Source organism: Macadamia integrifolia, unplaced genomic scaffold (assembly GCF_013358625.1).
Source record: "Macadamia integrifolia cultivar HAES 741 unplaced genomic scaffold, SCU_Mint_v3 scaffold2048, whole genome shotgun sequence".
Classification (NCBI taxonomy): Eukaryota; Viridiplantae; Streptophyta; class Magnoliopsida; order Proteales; family Proteaceae; genus Macadamia; species Macadamia integrifolia.
This window is the reverse complement of record NW_024868479.1, coordinates 55,589-79,702: the sequence shown is the minus strand read 5'-3', so window position 1 is coordinate 79,702 and position 24,114 is coordinate 55,589. Positions and strand designations below refer to the sequence as shown.

Here is a 24,114-nt window from a genome sequence, read left to right as displayed (position 1 = left end):
GGATCCGGTTCTGCTAGACCACCACGACTCCTTACCAGAGAGAGGGGTGGTAAGGATTCTTCTTGTCATCAGTCATCACTTTATAGTATGGCTCAAGTATCCGCCACTTTTGCAAAATGAAAGGATCGTAAATTTTATATATAAAAATATAGGGCTATAATGCCATTTTTTGTATGTTAGATTTCAGCCATCATACAGATGGTAGAGTGGGAAAATAAGGTATCAAAAAGTCTTCCGAACGTTCAATATTTTAAAGAATAATATCCTCAAGGATAAGTTTTCCTTGACCCATGGTGAAGAGAGAATTTCTTAATCCACATGTTTCAGTGGTTGATGAGACTCGTGGAACAGTGTCAAGGGAATTTTGGATTTCATATAATAAGGGCACAGAATAATGACAGCCCAATGGCTGGATTATCCTCCTCAATACTAAACGAGGGAAAGAAAATAATATCACACATTCACACCATTTTGAACAAAATTTTAAAATGCTTCAAATTTCATAAAAATATTTCTTTTACACCAAATATAGTAACCATTGCTGGGACAAAATTCTCAAGGTTGGATAGAAACCAATTCATGCCACATTTATTTACAAAGATCCATGCGTACATTATCTTCGTTGTCGTTATGCATTCTTTAATTTAGGTGGCACGAACAACAGATACCTCTTGCGTCCAAGCATCAAGACCTATATGGTCCTCGTGATTTTCTCCTTAATCATGAGAAGCAAAGTTGAGCTTAGCACAGTTTTCAGAATTTGAGCATGTAATCCTTTGAAGAAACTTAGCAACCCTTCCCTGTTCCAAATTGAACATAATACACTTGAAACAGTTTTGGAGGACTTGGGTTTAGCCTCCTTGGACCCATCACAATCTAGGTCAGCAACCTAGATCATAACTTTACACTGCTCAAACAACAAACTAATGTTTCCAGAAACAAACTAATCCAAATCTCAAATCAAAAAATTGAAAGAAGATATCTACAAGTTTTTATATTGGAGATAGTCAGGTTAATGAAGAGAAAGTACTGAAGGAAGCAAAACAAAGAATGGACTGTTTCCTGCTGATAATCACAAACTTGGGTGCTAGAGATAAATCCACTACTTTGCACCACATGGTTGGGTGGGGTACAGTTTTTAACACCCATATGATCTCACATCTCCTTGCACAATGATCAACATAGGTCTAGTTAGTTGGAATAACTGTTAAATTGATCCCTTTTCCGCTGGTGTTGCTAAAATCGACCCCTTCTCATCTGATGAGATGATGTCTTCATCCTCTGTTCCTTCATGTTTGCAAACAAAAAGTCTAATGTCTGAGGCCTCAGTTTAGGAACAACCTTGGCCTGCTACTGCACACCACATAAATAACCATTATTTACTTCATACTTTTACCTTCCAATTTCAGCACTTCATTAAAAATTCAAACTTCACTAAACCTTCAAAAATGAATGGCATATTAAACATTTAAGTGGGGGAAAATGGAAAATTTCTTGTTATCCAGTAAACACGTATTATACAGATAAATGGACATCTCAAATGGATTCTGTTATTTTTCATTCCAATTGGAAATCAAACCACTTTTCCAGAACGATGGTTGGCACCTTCATTTCAAGCCCCCTTAACAAGAGTTTGCCTCATGCCATTTTCCTTTCTAATATGAACATGATATCTTTCTGTCACCCAGCATAACAAGTTCATGGGAGTCACCCTTTGGACCAGGACAACCACTTAATGGATTATGAAGCATAAGAATCATTAGAACCATCTACATTCTACACTTCTATAAAGCCACTAGAAGACCACCTGGACCAGAACATCTGTCAAGGAGTATAAGTATCACCACAATTGGAGTGATAAATAATGCCTTAATTGCCTCAGTGGGCTTCTATTCTTTTGCTTTGTATTAATTCCTAGAATAACTTTATGTTGAACATAAACCAAAAACTTAGTAAAGCTCAATCCAAAGGGAACCCAAAATGTGGGGAAAAAGTAGTATCTCAAAATCAATCCTACATCGGCACTCTCTTGTATTAAAATTTGACAGGGCTAATTGATCAGTTGTAGAGAAGGTTATTTACACACTTCACGAAGACTTTCTGGCAGAAGCACCAGGCTCTATAACAAACATATCAGTTAACATTCAGAGGAAAAGAATTGGCCTTCCAAGGTTTTCAATTTAAGATGCAGCTCTTCATGACAGAGATTTAGTATCAGTGAACAGAATAAAGACACACACACACACATCTTCATTCAGCAGATATAAACAATCCTTTTAAGACCTTCCACTGATTTCCTTGAAGTCCAATGAATTGAAACTAGTCATCAAAATATGGTATGAACTCAAAACACATTTAGGTAAACATAATGACAGCATAAATACCAGATTCTAATTTGTTCTATAGATTTTACAAAATGTAGCTGAAGAGCTACCAATCAGAGAGAAACCTAATGTGACATGAAACTGACAGACAAGATTTCCAGTTGATATGAAATAAAAGATCAATAGTATCAGCCAAAACATAAAAACAAACAATAGAAAAACTAACCTTTTGGCCACTGAGCAATGACAGTTTCCTTGAGGATGGCAATACTGGTGGCAACAGGGAAACTCTTGGGACCAATATCTGACCCGTCCGTCAACCGAAACTTGATCTCCAGTTTATCCTGTGCCCCAGACATCTCCGGAGTTCTCACAACTCTTGTGAAGAAGGCACCCAAGATATTGGCTTGGGTCTTCAAAATAATAAATCAATCGACTAACCTCACTAACCCAATTCAGTTCTTATGAAATTCAGATCCCACTGAGATATATCTTGATTTTTTTTCTTCACTCTTTACAAATATCAGAACAGTAACCAGAGATCTTAGTTGGTTATTTCTTATTCATCTCTTCCAATTCCAATACACTCCATGAAATCAATATAGAGAGCTTCTGGTTTTAAAAACCTAACCCTAAAACTCCATGAAAGAGCTTCTAGTTTTAAAACCTAACCCTACAACTCCATGAAAGAGCTTTTGGTTTTAAAACCTAACCTTACAACTCCATGAAATCGAAATAGAGAGCTTTTGATTTTAAGAACCTTAACCTACAACTCCATGAAATCGAGAGAGAGAGAAAGAGAGAGAGAGAGATTGAGGGCTTACCAGTCACCAACGGCAGACTCTCGGTGAGAGTGTCGCGTTTTGAGAGGTCGCAGGTCGCAGGATGAGGCTTGAGAGGTCGAGAGATGAGAATGTCGCAGTTTGAGAGGTCGCGGGTTGAGGTGTTGGCTTCTGTAGAGAACGTCTTTCCTCTTTCTCCTTTTATACTAGGTGGTAAAAAGGTTGCTCAAATCTGAGTTTAAGTGTTGAGGTAAACTTAGATTTGGAATACATCCTTTGAAATATGGTCATTCATAGGAAGTAGGATGCTCACTTATAAGGGTCATCCTAATGGAACCAAACAACTCCAAAAATTAGGAATTATCATTCTAATGAATGTCATCCCAAAGATTTACCGAACCAAACACCCCCTTTAGGTATCCAGGTTTGGTACTGGGTTTGATGCTTTGAAATAAGCTAGCTTAGATCACATTTCCTATATTCCTCTGTCATATACTAAACATAGCTTATCATGTTCATTCCTTGGATCCATTTCTACTACCTGTCCCAACTTGGTATGCCTTATACATTGGCTCCTTGTTTTATACAATGTACTTACCTCTTTTCTTTGTATTTTCAGGATGCCAACCCGAAAAGGCAAGGAACCTGCAGATCCATCAAGAAAGAGGAAGGCTTCTAAGACCAAGACGAAAGAGGTGGGGTCTAGTTCTTCAGCTCCATCTTCACCTAGAGAAAGGGAGGAGCCGAAGACCCCACCAACTATGATGAGATGGTCTTCTATAGCTCGAAGGTGGCATCTTCATGGGATACCTTCCGCTCACTACCTGTGATGTTGGAGAAACAGATGGTGGTGGAGCATTTTGCTCGTATTTTCCTCTTGGAGAGATTTATTGCCTTAGGTTGGGAGGCTATCCTAAACATTGATCGGCCTTGCTATAAGGACTTAGTGCAGATGTTTTATTGTAACCTTGACACCACAAAGGAGGATGGACAGTTTGCCATAATCAGTATGGTAATGGGTGTGGAGATCATCCTGATTGTAAATCGGTTGGAAGAGATCATGGGTATTTCCTTAGAGGGCATCTACCACTACAGTCCTCCTAGGACTAGAGGTATAGGCCCACTGATGACCCGGGACATGCATGAGCACATATACGAGGTAATCAATGGCACGCGAGTGAGGCCTGCATCTGAGACAGACTTTTCTCCTGAGGGCAGAATATTTGCTAGGTTGGTGCAATTCAACCTGGCTCCTAGGAGTGGTCACAGGAATTAGGTGGGTCTTATGTCTACCTATCTAGCTGCCTACTTGCTATCTACTCTAGAAGGTAATGTACCTCGACTATGCCTACCCTACTTCATGTTGAGGTCTATCCACCACCATGCAATGCATCCAGATGATGCAAATCTACCCTATGGTAGAGCTCTCACTCGAGTCTTCGAGCATTTCGTGGTTGACTTATCTGAGGAGGTGGGAACGATCCCATGGGACAAGTTCACTCAGAGGAACTTGAAGAAGATGAATCTACATGCCCTAATGGTAGAACCATAAGTTGCAGATGAGCAGGGGGAAGAGAATGCAAAGCACGAGGAGGATGTGCCCATGGATGAGGACAAGAATTTTAGAGATGACGGGGATTATTTCCCTTACCAGGAGGAGGCTTCCCAGGGGGTACACAGACACGAGGATATTAGATAGGAGAAGGTTTTGGAGGAGATGCCACTGGATGCTAGGGCAGCAAATCCAGCCTTCCATGGAGCTGGTGGTTCCCGATCAGCAAGTGCTAGTGGCCCAGATATCCCTAGTGCTTCTGACACACAGCCCTCGGCTCCCCCACCTACCAGAGAGGCACCTGTCCTATAGGATATACTATCTGAGTTGAGGGCCTTGAGAGAGAGTCAGGCTGGGCTTACGGGTCAGCTTGGAGAGAGTGCAACCAGGGAGTAAGAGCTCCTCAGGAGAGTGGACAAGAACACCGGAAGAGAGCTCTAGATGTGGAGACAATTAGGAGAGATGGAGTCCAAGTTTTGTCGACTCACTTGGGATATGTACCACTCCACTTGGGTGATCTCTTCTGGTGTCTGACGAGTACAGAGGAGGGTGGTGCACCTCCATGATTGATTTTTTCACTGGGATGCGCATCTCGGCATCGACTCTAGGGTCTACATAAGAGAGCCCTATGATGTTTCTAGTGATGACTCGGACTAGTATGATTGAGGCTGATGGCCTATCACCCTCTTCTGACTTTTTACTTGTCATTCATATTTTGACTTTATCTTTATTTGACAGTCTTAGCTAGTGGGTTTTATGGGTTACTTCCCTTCTTTTCTTACGTGATCGGACTTGTATGATTTAAGCAATGATGGCATCTGCCATCCATTTTGTAATTTATTTCCATTTGTGTACTTAGAGTTTGAATTATGATTATGGTAATACTATGAATTTTTGAATGATTTGCTTTATATTAGAACTGTGCGGTTTGGTGGTGGCAGTGTTGGTCACCATATGTTATTACAATATTATGTTTGTCGCTTATCAGGTTTTGTATTTGAAAATTTTTGGTTTTCTCACTTTCTGCCGTTATGCTGTTGAAATTTCGTTAAAATTTCTGTTAACAAGTAAATCCATTTATTATAAATTCAAAACTAATTAACAGAATTCATCCTATCAATACATGCATGCCATGAAATGCAAAAGTTACAAATTTTACATTTAATTAAGGCTTTTTAACTTTTCATAAGGCTTTTATCTTCACCCACCCTAGACCTATTATAGTTTCTATGGGGTCTAAGCAGTATGCTATAAGCAGGTAGAGCATTGCGCTTTGATACCACCATTGTCACACCTTGTTCTCACAGAACCGAGCCTGTGACTGAGTTAACTCTGGTTAACTCACAAACCTGTTAGGATCAACAATGCAGTAACTACTATACAGCATACACCTACTAAAGTAAGATAAGACCTGTATTTTCAGCGGAAGATCTGTTCATAATAATACAAGTAATTGATTCCCAAATACTTGATACTCAAATTAAGTTATAAAAGTTATATACAAATGGGCCCGAAGGTATGATATATATACACAAAAATATAACAATTTAAGTATCAAGTCATCAAAAAGGTACATCAAAAGAATAAAAAAGAATCAATCTAGAGTCATTGCTACCATGCAGTACAATCCTTACACGTGCAATCAGCACCGTGCTCGAACTCATCAGGGACCCACTAGTCCTCGAAGTGAAACTCCACAATGGGACCCAGCTCCTGATCTTCAAGCGGGTAACCTGCTAAATCACCTAAAAAGAGTTGTGCACATGGGATGAGCTCACTGGCCCAATAAGTGTAAAGGAAGACCATACAAGCAGTAAAAATACAAATGAACCTATATGTATGCAATTCATTTTAATCCTATTCACCTAAATAACATTACTAGGTCATAGGCTATGTGATACTCACAACCATAGTGCTCGTATGCCTCGGGTACGAGTCGCGAACCCCATCCCGCAATATGCCCATAGGGTTATCGGAGAAGGCCCACCATTGGTACCAGAATGTAAATGCAAGCCGACTCTCGACAATTTAAATGGCAGAAAGTAAATGGGTGACTCCATTAGAAATAAAAGCAGTACGATCGGCCCTCTGAATATACCGCCAGGGTTACCGACTGTCCTAGCGATCAATCGTACGTACTTCTAATTGCTGCAGAAGTCTAACAATCGTGACCCGATGCTCCCCCCCAATGGTAACCCAACACGTAAACCCTGTTGGGAAGGGTCATAGTCCAAAGGGGTATATCAATCCTAGCCGCATACCTCTATATGTGATAGTACGGTTACATGATGGCGCTGCATCCCATTTCACGAGCCACTATGCACTCGTTTTCAAGCCGGTTACGACAGCTAATCTAACATAAATATCATGTCCAAATGAGATTCCTCCATCACATTCATCAAGACGTAATGAATATTCAAACATAAAACAAAGCATAGCATATTATATAAATATACATACAATGCGTGATATGGCATACGTGATGTCTAGTCTACACACAAGTGACATGATGACATGGCTAGACCAAATCATATTAATTGATGCATAAACACTCCAAAATTAAATCAAAATCCACTCTCCACTTACTTGTATAAGTACGCGGTGCTTACACCCGGTATGTAGGAGATCCGATGTGTGGATATGCGTATAACGAGTATAACCTATCATAAATGTAATGATTTATCATTTCACTATTTTGGAGTAAAAAATCATCATGATTGAACACTTGAATTAGGTTTAGAATCATAAATGGGGGTTGCCCATCAAATTTGGGCCCATTCTAGGCATTCTAGCTTGACAGTTGAATATGAGATTATGACAGGTGGGTCTGAGACTCGCCGGTTAGGCCAGAGACTCAAAACTGAGTTCTGGGCACGTAGGTGGGTCTGAGACCCGCCGGTTTGACACCCCCAGTCAAAAAATAGGAATTTTGCTATCATCTTCCCATCTTCTCTCCGACTTGGGGAACTTGTTTCGGGTCGATTCGACGATGTCAATCCCTCATCTAAGGTCCACTCATATATCTACAACCTAAATCTAAGATCAAATCAAAAGAAAAAAGGGGGATTCTTACCTCTTTTTTCAAGGACACCAATGAAATCCCAATTTCACTTCTTTAGCTCAAGAACTCTCAAAAACTCTAGATCTTCACCAACACTCCTTCTAAATCCTTCAAAATCATTGTACACACCTTCTATTAGACCTTAGATTCGATTACCCAAGTAGGATTAGCAAGATTTAAGTGGGTTTTTCCCCAAAAATCAAAAGAGGGTTTAAGAAAGGGGTTTTCCTAATAATCCTTCGAATATGCATAATACCTATCTCAAATCGAAGATCCCGACGAGCTAATCATCATTCTGACCTCAAAATGCTAAGACCCAGCTCTGGTGAAGCTCTATGATCGATTCTCTTCTTCTTTCTTCTTCCTCTTCCTTTTCCTTTCTTCTTTCTCTCTCTCTCTCTTCTTTACTTTCTTCCCCCAACCAACTAGCATTAATGAGGGAGGAAAGCAATAAATATCTCCCTTTTATACCTGGGCCCCCAAAATATCTTTTAGTCATAGGTGGGTGTCTCTCAGGTGGGTATATCTCTAGTTGATATCTCAGGTGGGTATATCTCAAGTGGGTATCTCAGGTGGTTATCTTAGCCCCTCTAGTGTTATACCTTCTAGTCAGCCCCTTTGTTAGTGTTCCACTTAGGCTTCACTGGGAATAAACTCTCACTCATAATTAATTACATAGGCACTCACAAATACTAATACGTACCTTTACTCCTTGTATATGGCCTCATGGTGCGTGCAAGTGTAAGGCTTGGGTGCACATATTACACTTGGTACCCACTCGGTCATGTCGGGCCAACCTGAGTTCAAGGTCATTCTTACTACCATATTCCATATGGTACTTGCGTCGGTTCTCCCCTGTTCAGCCCTTGTATGATCAAACCAAGTCAATACGGGTAATTAGACCGGGTTTAGAAAGTAGGGTATCATATATCTTATCTTTCTTAATTAATAAAGTTCTTGTTTTCATAAAAAAAAAAGTAGTCAAATAGATTTTTTCTAATTACAAGGATCGATATATTAAAAAAGGGTGTACCTAATGCATGAGGCTCCTGCCAATGTAGGGTCATGCACCCACCAATGTAGAGTCTAGGGGCCATAATGTACGTATGCAACTTAAACTCATTTTGCAAAGAGGTTGTTTTTCGACTTGAACCCCGCGACCACTAGGTCGCAATAAAGAAACCTTACTGTTGCACCAAGGGCCCCCCTCTAAAAGGACTAATAGATCATTATATAAAATTTATAAGGGTATATGATGATAGAGGTTAACCACGCAACATAGATTAATAGTCATAGATATATGTTTTAAATTGCTGAATCATAGGAAATGTGAGACTCTTTCAACTAGGATAAGAAGATTGAAATTAAGAGGAGAAAACTTGAAGAAATTTACCGACAAATTAGTAATGTAAAGTTGGGGAAGGTGGGAACTTGGGATTCAATGGAGATACTAATATCAAGTCGAACAAGATATTAATTATCAAGATGACATGATGCTGGAGGATGATCAAATAAACAAGGCGAAACCAACAAAGCACCGACGCCTCACCTAGGTGACCAAGACACCAATCCAGACCATAGTTAGTAAATTCGGGAACGACAATAATACGTGAATGGATACATATGACAATTAAACAGGCCATACGAAAATAATACTTTTCAAAAATTCAGAACAATAAAATGCACACGACAATGATACAACACGTGTTTAATACGATTGCTATGCAAAAATCCGAGAGCAAAAATTCTGGTTTATTTTGGTATTAAGAATGAATTAAAACTAGTTGTTTATAACTAAATTCTAATATCCTATGTTCTCATGAACACTTAAATCCAATCTAACTTTTCAATTGGGGATCATTTTTTTTTTTTTACATCTAATATTAATTAAGTTTAATTATGTTTATCATAGCCAATGTTGATAGGTGACCTAACAATCACTTTCTATCATAGCAAATGATAGTATATATTTGTCAAAATAATAATAATAATAATAATAATAATAATAATAATAATAATAATAATAATAATAATAATAATAATAATAATAATAGCATGTGGACAATCACTTAACAAATTAAAAATATCATCATTGATGATATTATCTTATAAAACAAGAAAATCCACAACAACCCCTACTAATGTGGATCTGAACTCTAAAACTAGAACCAAATCGCATAAAGGTCCAATCAGATATTCAATAGTTCAATCGTAAAGTAGATTCATAATTACGGTAAGATTTTAAATTGGGTGGAAAAATTATTAAGTAGACTTAATAGGCTAATGGATAGGAACAAGAGGGTGAACACAATGTACTTGATTAACAAATTTTGGACAAACTTGAGATGAAGTTAAATAAATGGTATAAGGTAATAAAGGAGAGAGGGAGGAAAATATGGAAAGAGGGGTTGAAATTAATAAAATAAGAAAGTGAGATGCGTGTCATCCACATTTTTCTCAAAATCAAGAAACCTATGGAAATGGAGATCTGTCGTTTTGACTTTTAGGATTGAAGTTGAGTTTTTTTTTTTGTCCCAAACTAAACATATTAATAAGTATAAAACGTATTATATGCGTTTAAAAAACGTATAATATGGGGACCTATAAAATATGCATATAATACAAATTTTTTGGATTGACATGCCAAATTATAAATTTTTGATTGAAACATTCAGATATGACGAAAATCCACGTATTATACATGAATTTACTAACATGGTCCGGACTAAGGCAAGGAAGAAAATTTGTACAGTTTTCTTTTTTTTTTTGGGGCAAACAAACGTGCCCTTAACTCCTTACCTGAAAAAAAAAAAAAAAAAAAAAAAAAAAAAAAAAAAAAACCCTTAATTCTCTGCAAAGTCTAAAACCCTTATCGCTTCTATGTTCTCAAATCTCTTAGCCCGAAACACTCAACCCAAACCTTAGTTGCTCTGGGACACGCACCATTGAAGAAGAGGGTATTCATGGCGAATAGGCGATGCGTCAGTACTCTCACTCGCCATTGCCAGTCCCTATTATCCTCGAACGCCTCCCTTCATGGCCTCAGGACTTTACCTCATCTTCATATACTTACTGCATTTGAACTTCTCTCGATTGAAGGTCCCATCTCACAGTCCCACAACATCTGTCGTGACTTCGAGTCAATTGTTTCAATTCAACCCAGATTTCTTCGTCATTTTTCATCCGGACGGAGAACTGATGGTGAAGACGACAAGGATCATGACGAAGGTGAAGTAGATGAGGATGAGGATGAGGATGAAGATGAGGATGGAGAAGAAGACGTGGGAGAAAGTAGTGATGGAGAAGGGGAAGAAGGAAATGTTCGGGTGTCAAATTGCGCTGTGAGCAGATCCTATTCATTGGAGGAGAAAGAGGCGGAAGCGGCCGCGATTGGGTACAAGGTGACTGGCCCTTTCGATCCTATAGAACTACGCTTTAAGGCGAGGGAGCCGGTTTTTGCTGTTGTTCAGGTTTGCTTTGTGTTCCATCTGCTTGCTAATTTTGAGTATCAAGAACATGCTTTATAGCTGTGGCTCGACTTTTCTCCCTCTTTTTTATCCCTGTAGATTGGTTCTCATCAGTTTAAAGTGAGCAATGGGGATACCATTTACACCGAGAGATTAAAATTTTGCGAGGTCAATGACAAGGTAAGAAGCACTTAAATCCGTTTAGTTATTTATTCTGAATCGGTATTTGGCATTAAAATTTATCTGCTTGACTGTACCTGTCATTTAGAAATTGTTCTCACTGGCATGTTTCAGATACACAGTGGCCTTCAAAATTTTGTATAGTTTACCTAGTTAAGCGATGTCAACTATAATCACTGGGAAAAAAACTTAATATAATATTACTTATAAAAGGCTTACTTTGATGTTAAAAAAAGAACCTTTGCCTGGTACAAATGCTATTGTACTGGCTTGGGTGGGGGGGGGGGTGGTGGATTGAGTCGGTCCTAACCTTTGACAGTTTTTGCACAATGTGGCCGCCCTTCAAAATAAAACTGGGTCTTCAAACTGCCAGACTGAACTTTATCATTGCACCAAGTGACCACCCCTTTATGATACTACTTTTAAAAAGAAATATTTCTAGTATTTTTGAAAATTCATAAAATGGTCTTGAGTGTGATTAGTCTGATGTATGTCTCTTTGTTCTTATCCATAGCATAATAATAATCAGTGCATCAATCTCTTGGGAAGGAAGGAATTACGAGTGTGGTTACAGCCCTGCTTGAACCTCATACCTTCTACTTTTTGGGGATCCTGATTTACTTCAATTGTTTCATAGGATATTCTGTCTCGTTTGTGCTTTTGGTGCAGTTGTTGCATTATACAACCTTAGGAATGCCACGTTACAATAATTCTCCTTTAAGTTGATGCTTTTGATGGTTAATTCATTTTAATGATTGGAACAGCATATTCCTTCATCAGTTTAATGTCCTCATTATGTTCTTTCCACATACTCCACATCTATATGCATTGGAAATTGTACTTAATTATCTAGTTTTTTTTTTTTTCCAGTAAAGAGTCAGTAGTGGAGTTATTTTTGTATTGAGGATATGCAGTTGCGTGAATGGATCGTTCTAGAATTGTGTGACTTGCTTTTGATGCTTTCGTTGGTCGTTTAAACTCAATTAGTGGGCTGCCCTATGCATTCATCTAAGCTGTCATGTTTTATTCACATATGAAGTTATTATCAAGGGAGTTCATTGTAAGTATGTCCTATACAAAAAAATTCTATATCTATTAGGTGGATTAACTCTCATCAGCAGAGAGCTGAGCATATTTAAACTTTCTCTATTGTGAGATGATAGTGGGGTGTAGAACAGAAGAAGTTTTATCATTATAGCTGGAAATGGAAAATGGTGTTAGTAATTCAAGATTTAGGTTGGATATTTGGGAACATACCATTATTATTTTTGATATGCTAATTATAGTAGGTCTTGGGATGTGGATGTCATGCTACTTTTAATCCTCAGGGTATGCTTAGTTGGTATAGTTCAATGTGCATAACATGTGGATTTAGGTGGTGGTTTTCACGGGGTCCTGATGCCTCTACTTGGTCCACTGGGATTAATTAGGTAATATTTCAGCCGATTAGTTGTCATTATTTTCTATTCTTGTTAGTAGTTGGCAATTGGAGTTGGAATTGTTTCAAAGTCTACTATTCTTTAAGAGTTTGGTTAGGAGACTCTCTCTCTTTCCTTCTTGTTATAAATGTAATTGAATCCATTAAGATAGTGTTGATGAATGTGGAATAAAGGTTTACGTTGGTGTTGCTGCCAATGTAAATATGTACAAAACATTAGGATGTTTGAGGTAAAAAGGCTTAAAGGAGGATGGAAGTAGGCAGAGCACCAAACCCATATGCGGTCCCACTAGAAGTTTGCAAGGGCTTAAGAATATGTGGTTTATCTTGGCTAATCAAGTTGTTTAATAAGATTATGAGTACAGGGAAAATACCAGATTAATGGAGGAGAAGTATTATGGTTATGATTTACCAAAATAAAGGTGACATTCAGAGCTGTAATAACTATAGAGACATAAAACTAAAGATTCATACTATGAAATTATGGGAGAAGGTTATTGAAACCCACCTGAGACGAGAAACTACTATTACAAAGAACCAATTTGGTTTTATGCTAGGAAGATACACGATATAAGCTATTTACTTGGGAGACTCATGAAAAGATTTAGAAATTGCAAGAAGAATCTCGATATGGTCTTTATTGACCTAGAAAAATCTTATGTCATAGCCCTTAGGGAGTTAAACTGGCAAGTACTAGAGAAAATAAATGTTTCAAGTAAATATGTAGACATAATTAAACATATGTATGATGATGTGGTGAACTATGGGAGTTTAAGGTAGTGAGTTCCCAATTATAATTGGGTTATATAAAGGATAAGATTTGAGCCCTTATTTGTTTGTGCTTATCATGGATGATTTAACTAGAGACATTAAAGAGGAAGTTCCTTGGTATATGTTTTTTGCCGATGATATTGTTTTAGTGGAGGAGACAAAAGCATTGAATAACGCTAAGTTGGAGTTATGGGGATCAACATTGGATCAAAACGTTTAAAGATAAATAGAATAAAGATTGAGTGTATCATGTGTATCTTTAGTTACGCCAGTACAGATAATATAGTGGAAAAATTGATGAGAGGGAGATTCTGTAAAGTGATTATTTTAGGTATCTGGGCCCAATAATAAATAAAGAAGGTGATATAGAGGATGATGTTTTATAGAGAATTAAATTAGGATGGATGAAGTGGAGAGATGTGTCTGGAGTGTTGTGTGATCGACATATTCCTTTAAATCTTAAAGGAAAATAGTCATATGATCAGTTGTGTTGTTTTGCAAATCAAATTGCAAAATTAAGACTAAATTAATGACTAATTAACAAAAGTGAGGATTTATGAGAAGAACAGCCTTTAGGTTTCGAATCCACATTGACATGATTATTTAACTCTGGTGCAAACTCCGGTTCATAAAACTACAAGTCTAATGCAACCATAGAATGATAATTCTGGTTCATTCTGGGTATAACTTATCTTGCTGAGCACTATCGTCTTTTGCATAGCTTAGCACACTTAGTTCAGTGAGTTAAAAGCTATCATCGATACAACCAAAATTTTGATAAAAATTATTGTTTGAATAAACTATATGAATCATAGAAGCACATTCTTTAAACTAAATAATTCAATTAAAATCATCCACAAAGGGATGGATCCTCAACTTCAAACAATCAAGCATGCTTAAACAAAAAATTAAACAACAATTATCAATGGTTAATCTACACCTAAAGACAAAGAGGACTTAGCTGCTTGTGGTGCGAGTCAACGAAGGGCTGCAACAATGGTGATCTTCCATGGAGACACGAAAATAGGTGAAGGGATTCAGCGGCACGATGCGATGGTGGTGATGGAACCTTGGTGCAATGGCAATAATGATGCAACGACAAAACAAAAGGAGGCAAATGGTGGGTTTTTAGACCCAAAAGCAAGAAAAAGTAGGCAAATAGGCCTAATTTTAACTTCTTCTCCCTTTGAAGGTTTTATTTTGGAATACAATGGGAGTTAGGAAGAGTGTCACCCGAAAAGCTTTAAGAGGCTTGGTTAAGGAGCACTCTCCTGATGTGTTGTGTTTAGCTGAACCTATGGTGGCTGTTTCGAAATTTCCTTATCTTCTTGAATAAGATCGGCTTTGTGTCTAATGTTATAGCTAATAGTAGAGGGGATCGAAAGTCTAATTTATGGGTGGTGTGGAAGGGGCATATGTCTTGCCCGTGTATCATTTGGGAGTTTGAGCAACATATATCATTTTTTGTGCAATGGATGGGTCGTAGGCTTTGCATCTCAATGATCGATGCAAATTGTTTCAGAGTGAACATAGGAAACTATGGCTGGATTTGACAGCTGTGTTAAGTGGTGACACCTGGACGGTAGTATGGGATTTTAACGTTGTGTTGGCTTCAAATGAGAGGCTGGGACTGGGTAGATATAGTGTTGTGGCAGTGGATTTTGGTGCTATGGTGGATTCTTGCTCCCTGCTTAAGGTGCCGTCCCAGTGTCTCAAGTTCACTTGGACCAACAACAGGAGGCGTGGACATGTGGCAGCAGTGTTGGCTGATCCTTTGTTTATGATGCCTGGTTGACCCACTTCGGGGATTGTGTTCAGAAGGTCCTTCAGCGGTTGACGTCAGACCATGCTCCTATTTTGATTTTGGAGATTGCTAAAAACCAGGTAACATTCCCTTTAGGATTACAACTTTTGGATGGATCAATCTGATTCTCTAGGTGGTGAAAGGGGTGTGGCCGCGTGGGATCAAGATGTTAGGGATCACCCTATATACAGGATGATGCAGAAGTTGAAACGCCTTAAGCCTATTATCAGGCAATGGGCAAAAGTGAATTTCCAAATTCTGATTTGGCATTACAATAGGCCAAACAAAATTTGGATAGTGTTCAAATTGAGATTAAGGAATCTGTTGTGGATGACGCTCTATTTGCTTGTGAGGCGGATGCTAAGAGCATATACGTTAAGGCGATGCGTGATCATGAGAGGTTATGGGCAGAGAAAGCTAGAAACAGGTTGCTGAAGGAGTATGACAAGAACTCAAAATTTTTTCACCTATATACAAAGATGAGTCGTGCTCGCAATATAATTCACTCCCTGAAGGAGGATAGGTTAGTGGTTGCAGGTCAGGACAAGCTGAGTCGATAGGTGGTGGATTTCTATGAAGAATTTCACAAAGTAGTGCCCTTATCGTCACACCTAGAGCTTCTTGACTGCATTCCTAAGGTTCTATTGGAGGGGGACAGAGTAGGTATTGAAGCGATCCCTTTGAATGAGGAAATTAAGCAAGCGGTGTGGGACTTGGATCCAGATAGTTCCCTAGAGCTGGATGGATATTGCGGGGCTTTTTTTTTAGGAAAAGCTGGAATATTGTGGAAAGGGATTTCTGCGCTACAGGAAAATCCAATTTGTATCTGGTTACTTCCCAAATAGGGTTAATAATTAATTCATCACTTTGATCCCAAAAGTAGAGGGAGTGGTGTCATTGGATAAATATAGACCCATGTGTATGGGTAATTTTTTGTGTAAGGGAATTATAAAAATAATGGCTTCTTGGCTAAGTGAGTTGCTTCCTCGGCTTATATTAGAAGAGAAGGGCGCATTCTGAAAAGGAAAGGTGATCTCATCAAACACTAGTGTGGCATCGGAGCTGGCCAACATGATGTATTGGTTTGAAACTCGATGTGAGGAAAGCCCATGACCCTCTGTTATGGGATTTCTTGTTCTCAGTACAGAGAAAGTTTAGCTTTGGTAAAAAATGGGTTGAATGGGTGCACAACTTGTTGATGTCTACCAGGTCTCTATTCTTCTTAATGGTGGCCCCGTGGGTTTTTTTGGTATGCAACGTGGTTTGAGACAAGGGGACCTCCTTTCCCCTCTCTTGTTCATATTGGCAGTTGAAGTTCTTTGTAGAAGGCTACTGAAGCTCATCGAATCCAATGGTATAAAACCCTCTTTGGTCCTCGTAGTTAAAGTCCCTTGTTATCTTTTGTTCGCGGATGACATTTTTGTCTTCATGAATGGGTCCATCAGAAGTGTGAAGCAGCTGAAGAGTTTTCTCCAAAAATATCAAAGATTACTCAGGACAGCGAATAAATCTTGATAAGTCTCAAAATGGTTTTTGTTAAGATCCATCAAGTAAGAAGGGAGCGAATTTCCCAGGAGTTGGGTGTGCCCAGCTGTAGCTTCCAACTAAGTATTTGGGTGTTAAAATATTCAAAGGAAGGGTTAGGCGAGATCCATTGCTGCCTTTAGTGGGCAAAATTAAAGGGTGCTTGTCTGGGTGGAAAGGGAAATTACTCTCCATGGCGGGTAGGGTGGAGTTTGTGCATTCAGTTATTGGGAGTATCCACTTTCACAACTTTGCGATATATTGTTGCCTTATTCCTGGATCCGGAATTTTGTATGGACTGGGGATGTTGAGTCGACTAAGAGGATTTTTGTTAAATGGGATACAGTTTGCAAACTCAAGGAGGAAGGAGGGTTGGGCCTGAGAAGACTTTGGGATGTTAATACAACCTTTTTTAGTAAGTTAGCCTAGCAGGTTGAACATGAGGACTCTGCGATGGAAATTTTTTCCGAGCGAGATTTTTGACAAAATTGGGGGAGTTGAGAATGACCTGTATGTCATCTTTAGTTTGTCCTATGGGGGTTTGTTGATTCCAAAGAGAGGTGGACAGTTGGAGATATAAATTTTTGGAAGGATAAATGGGCAGATGAGAGGTCTTTTGAGGTGAGGTTGGGTGTGGATGCCTCCCTAGTTCCAAGGGGATAGACATGTAAAGGACTTTATTTGAAAATTTTCTTGGAAATCTTCCACAGGTTACCTAAAAGAATTGTAGGACATCTTTGCAAAAGTGGAGGCGATAAACATCCCTATGTACTAGGTGAAAGATTTGTGTTGCTGGAGTCCCTCTTTGACAGGAGCTTTCGCGATAAAATCAGCTTGAGATGAGATTAGGAAATGGAATCAAAAAGTCCCGTCATTTCACATTGTTTGACAGAGTGGTCTGCTTCCTCGCCAATCTCTATTTGGTTGGAATTTGATACATGGCTGATTGTCTACTTATGAGATGGTTAGTTCGAAAGGTGTCTGTATTGCATCTTGATGTGACCTATGTTTTGGTGCGTCAGAGTCTCTACAACACCTTTTCTTGGAGTGCAGCTTCTCTAAAACGATTTGGAGTTCCTTTATCTCTTTTTTTCACTTTTGTCGGGTGCAGCAGAATTTGGTAATGGACCTGTTTCGGTGGTGGAGATCCAAGGGAATGGTGGCCCCCATTAAGAAGATTTGGTTTGTAGGTCTAATCCTTATTCCTTATTTCCTGTAGATGCAGCGAAATTTAAGAAGATATGAGGGGAATATGATGTCGGGTGCATTAGAATTTGGTAATGGACCTGATTTGATTTTGCTTCAGGTTCTGAGTGCTATTCAAGAGCTATTCCCTGGCACTTTGTGCAGGAGAATATCGGTGGTTGACTTAAATTGTGTCGGAGTGTTAGGTGCATAGTTGTCATGGTGCCAAGGCGAACCAAGGCGGTGGAGGGTTGTCTAAGAGCTTAGGCGAGAAGGCGTCCACCTTAAGGTGAACAAGACAAACAAGTGTTATTTTTTATTTTTTTGGTTCGGTGGAGAGTTGTCTAAGCGCTTAGGCGATAAGGCGTCCACCTTAAGATGAACAAGGCAAACAAGTGTTATTTTTTTTATTTTTTCTATTTTCTAACATTATTTAGTTAGCTATATATATGTTGTATCATAAAAAATCAAGGTTAAGCAACATCAAGTCATTAAAAATAGACATTTAACCATATTAAGTCATAAAAAATTAACTTTAATTCATATAAAGTTATAAAAAATCAAAATTTAGAGAAATGCTCTTGTTCTATAATAAGTTTGACTAGTCAAATGATTTTATTTTTACATGAGACTTTTTGTATTACTTAGAATATAAAACCAGCTTTCCAACAAGTCTAAGATTACTTAAATCTGAGTTGTAATGACAAAGTTATGCTCCGGTCAAATTTATTTTTAAGTGCGCAAATGCTGTTAAAATCGCCTGAATGAAAACATAATTGACAAAAACCCCAGCATTTAAAAGTTGAAAATTGCCCCTATAACCAAAATCCAGTTTTTGTTCTTGGACTGGGGGGTTGACTTTTTATCCTTTTGGAATTTGATTTTTAAACTATTTTTATTGGATTCAAATGCGGGGTATTTGCATGAATAATATCTTAAGTAAATGAAATAACAAATATAAAAAACATACTTAAATGATATTTGGCATAAATAACTGCTAAAACACAAGGCGGCATGCAGTGCAACAAGGCGACTGTCGCCTAGGCCCCAGGCAAACCGCCTGGACTCCTAGTTGTCGCCTAGGCGACGCCTTGACAACTATGGTTAGGTGTGACTATACGCTTGCCTATGGCTGCCACAATTCTAGAAGTTGTATGGTGTGCTTCTTTTCCATCTTGGTGTAAATTAAATATTGATGGATACTCTATAGGGAGTCCCAGGAGAGTGGGAGCAGGTGGCATTATTCGAGACTCTTAATGGTAGAGTTATTTCCCCCTTTGGGTATTTTATTGGAATTGCAACCAATTATGAATCGGAATTTTAAGGTCTAATTTAAGGTATCAAGAGCTAAACAGCTGGGAATTGAGTGTCTTTGGATCGAATCAGACTCGATTGCGGTTACTCTTGCTATATAAGGTCCATGCCATGGTATGTTATGATTGGAGATTTCTGTATACCTACCTAGCCAGCATCCAGTGGAAGCTGATGCATTGCTTCAGAGAGGCTAATCCTATTGTTGATTACATGGCAAAGTCAGCTGCTCGAATGGATCTTCTGCTATATCTCCAAGTCTCCCCCATTCCGTTCTGGAGGAGCTTAAGTGGCATGCTGTGAATAGACATCGCTACCATTTTGGTTGATTTCGTTTTGTGGAGTTGTGGATTGTATTTCCTGCCGATGGTCAATGCCGAAGGTGGGAGGGTGTCCCGGGTTTGCTAGGCCCTTCCAATTTCATGTTTCAGTTTCTGGTGTCTTTTTAGGCCCAGCCTGTATATTTTTCTTTCTTTCTAATATAAATCACTTTTTAGCGAAAAAGAGAGGGGGGGGGGAGGAGAGAGACGATGGTCATGCGACCTGATTCATGCCAATCTGGCACAACTCAATCAAATTCCATTCTTGAAATCTCTATTCCAATAGTTGGGTACAACAACCCTATTTAAAGACTCCTAAAACCCTATTTCCTATTCTGAAACTGAAATAAACTAGGAATCTAAAAAAAGATCTCCTAATTACGTCTTAAAAGTTAAATCTTAGACTTGAAAAAGAAATAGAAACACAATAAAACTCAAATTGAAAATTCCCTACTTGTCTAATTAGTACCCAAAAATAAAAAATTACATATATTCCGCATATAAAATAAATCATAGAATATCCTACTAAACCCAAAAATCCAATTGGACTTGGTTCATCTTGGTCTAGATTGCCAGAAGGGTCAATCAGGTTCAGCCACGATTCTGTATCAGGGGTATCCTTATCACCTAGGGACAATGTGAAATGAAATCACAATACCACATTATTTTTATCAAAGGCCCTTAATGCATCTGCTAATTTCTGCACAAAGGTTTATTGCCTGAACCATCTCTAAGCTCTTCTTTTGTGGTGCTGAAGTAGTATTGCTTATCTGAAGAGTTAACATAATTTCCAGACTTCCATGCATTCATGAAGCTGGACCCATATTGAAGTTTTCCCCCAAGTCAGTAGAGGATCTTATTCTCTGTAGGAGGTTGCACCTTGAAAAAGCTTCACATGTCGGCGATTCTATCTTGAAAGTTCATTGGTGCGAGCCTATAAGGTCATGGGTGAAGCTCAATGTTGACGGTTGCTCTCTCGGTAACCCTGGTCGTGTAGGAGGTGGAGGTATCCTTCGGGACCATGATGGAAGAATGCTGCTCAGTTTCAAGATCTTCTTGGGTGTTGCCACTAGTTTCTCTGCTGAGATTTGGAGCATTATCAAGGGGATCAAGCTTGCTAGTGATATGAACATAAAGTGCTTGTGGATCGAGTCAGACTCCTCATCGGCAGTCTCTCTCTTTCATCACAGGCTTATCCCCTGGTTTGTGCTTCAGGAGTGGAATCACCCTCTCCCATACCTGAACTCTATCGAGTGGAAGATTTCCCACTGCTTTAGAGAAGCAAATCCTGTTGCGGACTTCCTTGCAACGGTTGCTGCCATGTCAGTGGCTTCTTGTGATGATGTCCTCCCTCAACACATCACAAATGAGTTAATCATGAATGAAGGTCGCACCCGCTTTAGATTCTCTAGATAGCGGTTGTGAGCCTCTGCCGATGGCAATGCCGAAGGTGGAGGCTCACTTCAGGCTTTTGTATTATATTTTTCTCTCTATTTTTATTTAATAAAATCTGATCTTCTAGCAAAAAAATGAAGCTGGACCCATATATAATTAGTTTAGCTGAACTTGTTTATGCATCAAGTAACCGTGAACTTTTTTTGTCGTTATAATTAGAATGTCAATGATAATCTGCATAACTAGCTTTTAAGTAAACAATATATGATAATATTTATATTTCAGCTGATATTACTATTCTGTTATATTAGGTCTCAAGTTACGGTAGACTCTTTTACACTTAAATATTAAAATAGAGTAACCAACATTTGGTTTTCACATTTCTTATGCATTTGTTGCTCTATTTATTGGCTAGGTCCTGCAATAACCTTTTTTTTTTTTTCCTAAATGTTTGTGCATACAGTCGTGCTTTTCCTGACTTCATTTAATTGCAGTTGATTCTGAACAGGGTTCTCATGCTTGGATCAAGGACCGAAACCATCATTGGCAGGCCTACGTTGCCAGAGGCAGCTGTTCATGCAGTTGTTGAGGAGCATGTAAGGAGAACCTTGGACTTGTTTCCTCTTCGTATAGATTGTTTGCATTACTTATGGTTTATAATTTTTGCAAAGATAGTATGTACTTATGAAATTTATCAAAAGTTCATCAAGCTTCATAAAACATGTGAATGTGCTGCAAAATGCAAAGATGATTAATGTTGAATGCTCCCAGTAGGAAGAGAGTTGCTTTTAGGCAATGAAGTATAGTTTGCACAGGCTAGGGAAGACGGCAGCTTGTTAATTTGGTGAAATATTGTGGAAAGATGCCATTGGCATGTGTCTAAACCTGTCTCTGCAAATTTCAACGATCCACTTTCATATTACATCTCACCCCCGCCCTCCACCCCCGCCACAAAGAAAAGAGGGTTTTTTTTTTTTGGGGGGGGGGGGGGGGAGGAGAGAACAATTTGATTTACACCCAATTAACTAGACAAACAATTAAATTACTGCCATCTGCATCTCAAATTGTATGATTGAATATGACCAAGGTGCATCAATCTTGGTTGCATTAGTGGTCTACTGTATTTGTTTACCTCCCCAATTAGGTGACGTTAAAGTGGCATTGCTTCCTCTACTAACTATCCAGAAACACCTCTTTAACTAGACAGTCCTAATGACTAGGGTCACTTTGCTCCTTGTAAGAAAGTTTAATTAGATGTCTTTTGACCTGCCATGCTGTCAAAGTAGCTTCTGTTTACAAGTCATAAATGCTATGTTGCTGGCACTTATCTTCAGTTCTGATTTTTTTTCTTTCATGATGTTCAAAATGAGACTAGCTGGTTTGATCTTGGCTGCCTTCCCTGCTCTCTAATTAGATCTGTTTAGTCCATGGCCTTGCATTAACCATGTCATTTTTCTGAAGACCCATTTTGATTTGTGACCATCTTTCTTTCAGGCATTGGATGCCAAGGTGATCATATTTAAGAAAAAGAGAAGGAAGAATTATCGTCGGACCAAGGGGCACCGCCAGGTAAATCAAAGATCAACCATTAGCTAGTCAGTTATCTTTCCATTAGTTGTTTTTGTTTTTGTTTTGTTTTGTTTTGTTTTGTTTTGTTTTTTTTTTTCATGTAACTTATGAATTTCTCTCCAGGAATTGACGAGGCTGAGAATTACTAACATTGAGGGAGTTGAGAAGCCAGAAAAGGTGAAAGTTGAGAAGCCAGAAAAGGCAGAAGTTAAGAAGCCAGAAAAGGAAGCAGTTGTTGCATAAGTGGACCTCTTCATCTTTGATTAGCTAGACGCCATGTGATTTTCTTTATTTCTGTGGAGTTCTGAATTAGTGAGCAGCAACATCCTTTCCATCCTAAAAGTTGCATGAAGAAGTGGAAATTGGCAGGCAAAGGACATACCATTAAACAGGCATCTTAGGAAGATTGTTGCTGTAGGAATTATAAACCATTTGGAATGTATTTTAATTCTTTTAATTTTCATGAACATTGAGTATTGTAGAAAGACAATTTTTTTTTGGTGAGTGAAAAAGATCAATGAGCGAAACCATTTTTTATTATTATCTGTTTCCTAAGTAATTTATTTGGGCTTCCTCTTGGTGTTCTAGGGTTATATTATCCTTTCTGCTGAGCACTAACAGATTGTCTGGTTTAAGAATTACACTTTTCTGATTACATTAATTATGCTGTTCTCTGTCACAGAAAGGCTTTCCTTTTGAATACTCTCAGCAGGAGTTACTGAGAGTTTGTCAATTTGTTTGTTGCCTTTGATTCTCTTATGTAACTGGAAATATGGTTGCATAAATGATGTATCAGTCTTTATGATCTGGAATCTGGAATCACTTTTCTGATACATTAGAATGTGAGAAATTATGGCTATGTTTGGTATGTGTTTTGAGAATGTGCATTCCCATCCTAAAAACACAGAATGCATCCTTTAACTGAGAATGCGAACATTATTTGAATACATTTTTTTGATTAAAATTCATTCTTTATTTGCTTTGTCATTTCATCGAACGCCTTTTGGGTTAATACCAAATATTGAAAAGTAATAGCAAAACAAAATAGAAAAAGTCTGAAGGCATGTGAATTAGCTCTTCGACAACACTCAGCTTGAATTAGATTCAAACTAACAAGTGGGAGTATGAGATTAGGTTTTTTTATTTTTTTTAATGATAAAAAATGAAACCCAAGAACTAGCGTAACAGTGAAGAGAGGGCATCCTCAAACCTCCTATCAGTCTCTTATCCCTAGTACATTCTGTTAAGTAGCTATAAGTCTATAACCCACATTTTTTTGGTAAATGTAACTAACCCACTTAACTACCATGTTCTCCTCGCATTGACAATCAAAATGTTTAAATACACTGCGACTATCAGGCGTTGTGTCTATCTCTTTTTTTCCATCATTTGAAATGACCCCCCTCATGTATGATGTCCCCTCTCTCAAAA

The 24,114-nt window shown here is 38.4% G+C and overlaps 1 protein-coding gene and 1 long non-coding RNA gene across 2 annotated transcripts; one reads left to right on the top strand and one right to left on the bottom strand.

Moving 5' to 3' along the window:
- Positions 1-481: 481 nt before the first annotated feature.
- LOC122065522 lies at positions 482-8,127 on the bottom strand. The gene is made up of 5 exons (XR_006136033.1): positions 7,976-8,127; positions 7,732-7,827; positions 7,245-7,318; positions 6,293-6,403; positions 482-1,353 (listed from the first exon to the last, which is right to left on the bottom strand). It is a non-coding gene; the product is annotated as an uncharacterized LOC122065522 (long non-coding RNA).
- Positions 8,128-10,592: 2,465 nt separating this feature from the next.
- Positions 10,593-23,223, top strand: LOC122065525 (50S ribosomal protein L21, mitochondrial). The gene is made up of 5 exons (XM_042629326.1): positions 10,593-11,189; positions 11,286-11,366; positions 21,609-21,710; positions 22,609-22,683; positions 22,807-23,223. Exons 1-5 carry the CDS (start codon positions 10,683-10,685, stop codon positions 22,924-22,926), a joined length of 885 nt encoding a protein of 294 aa, XP_042485260.1. The 5' UTR covers positions 10,593-10,682; the 3' UTR covers positions 22,927-23,223.
- The last annotated feature ends 891 nt before the right edge of the window (positions 23,224-24,114 follow it).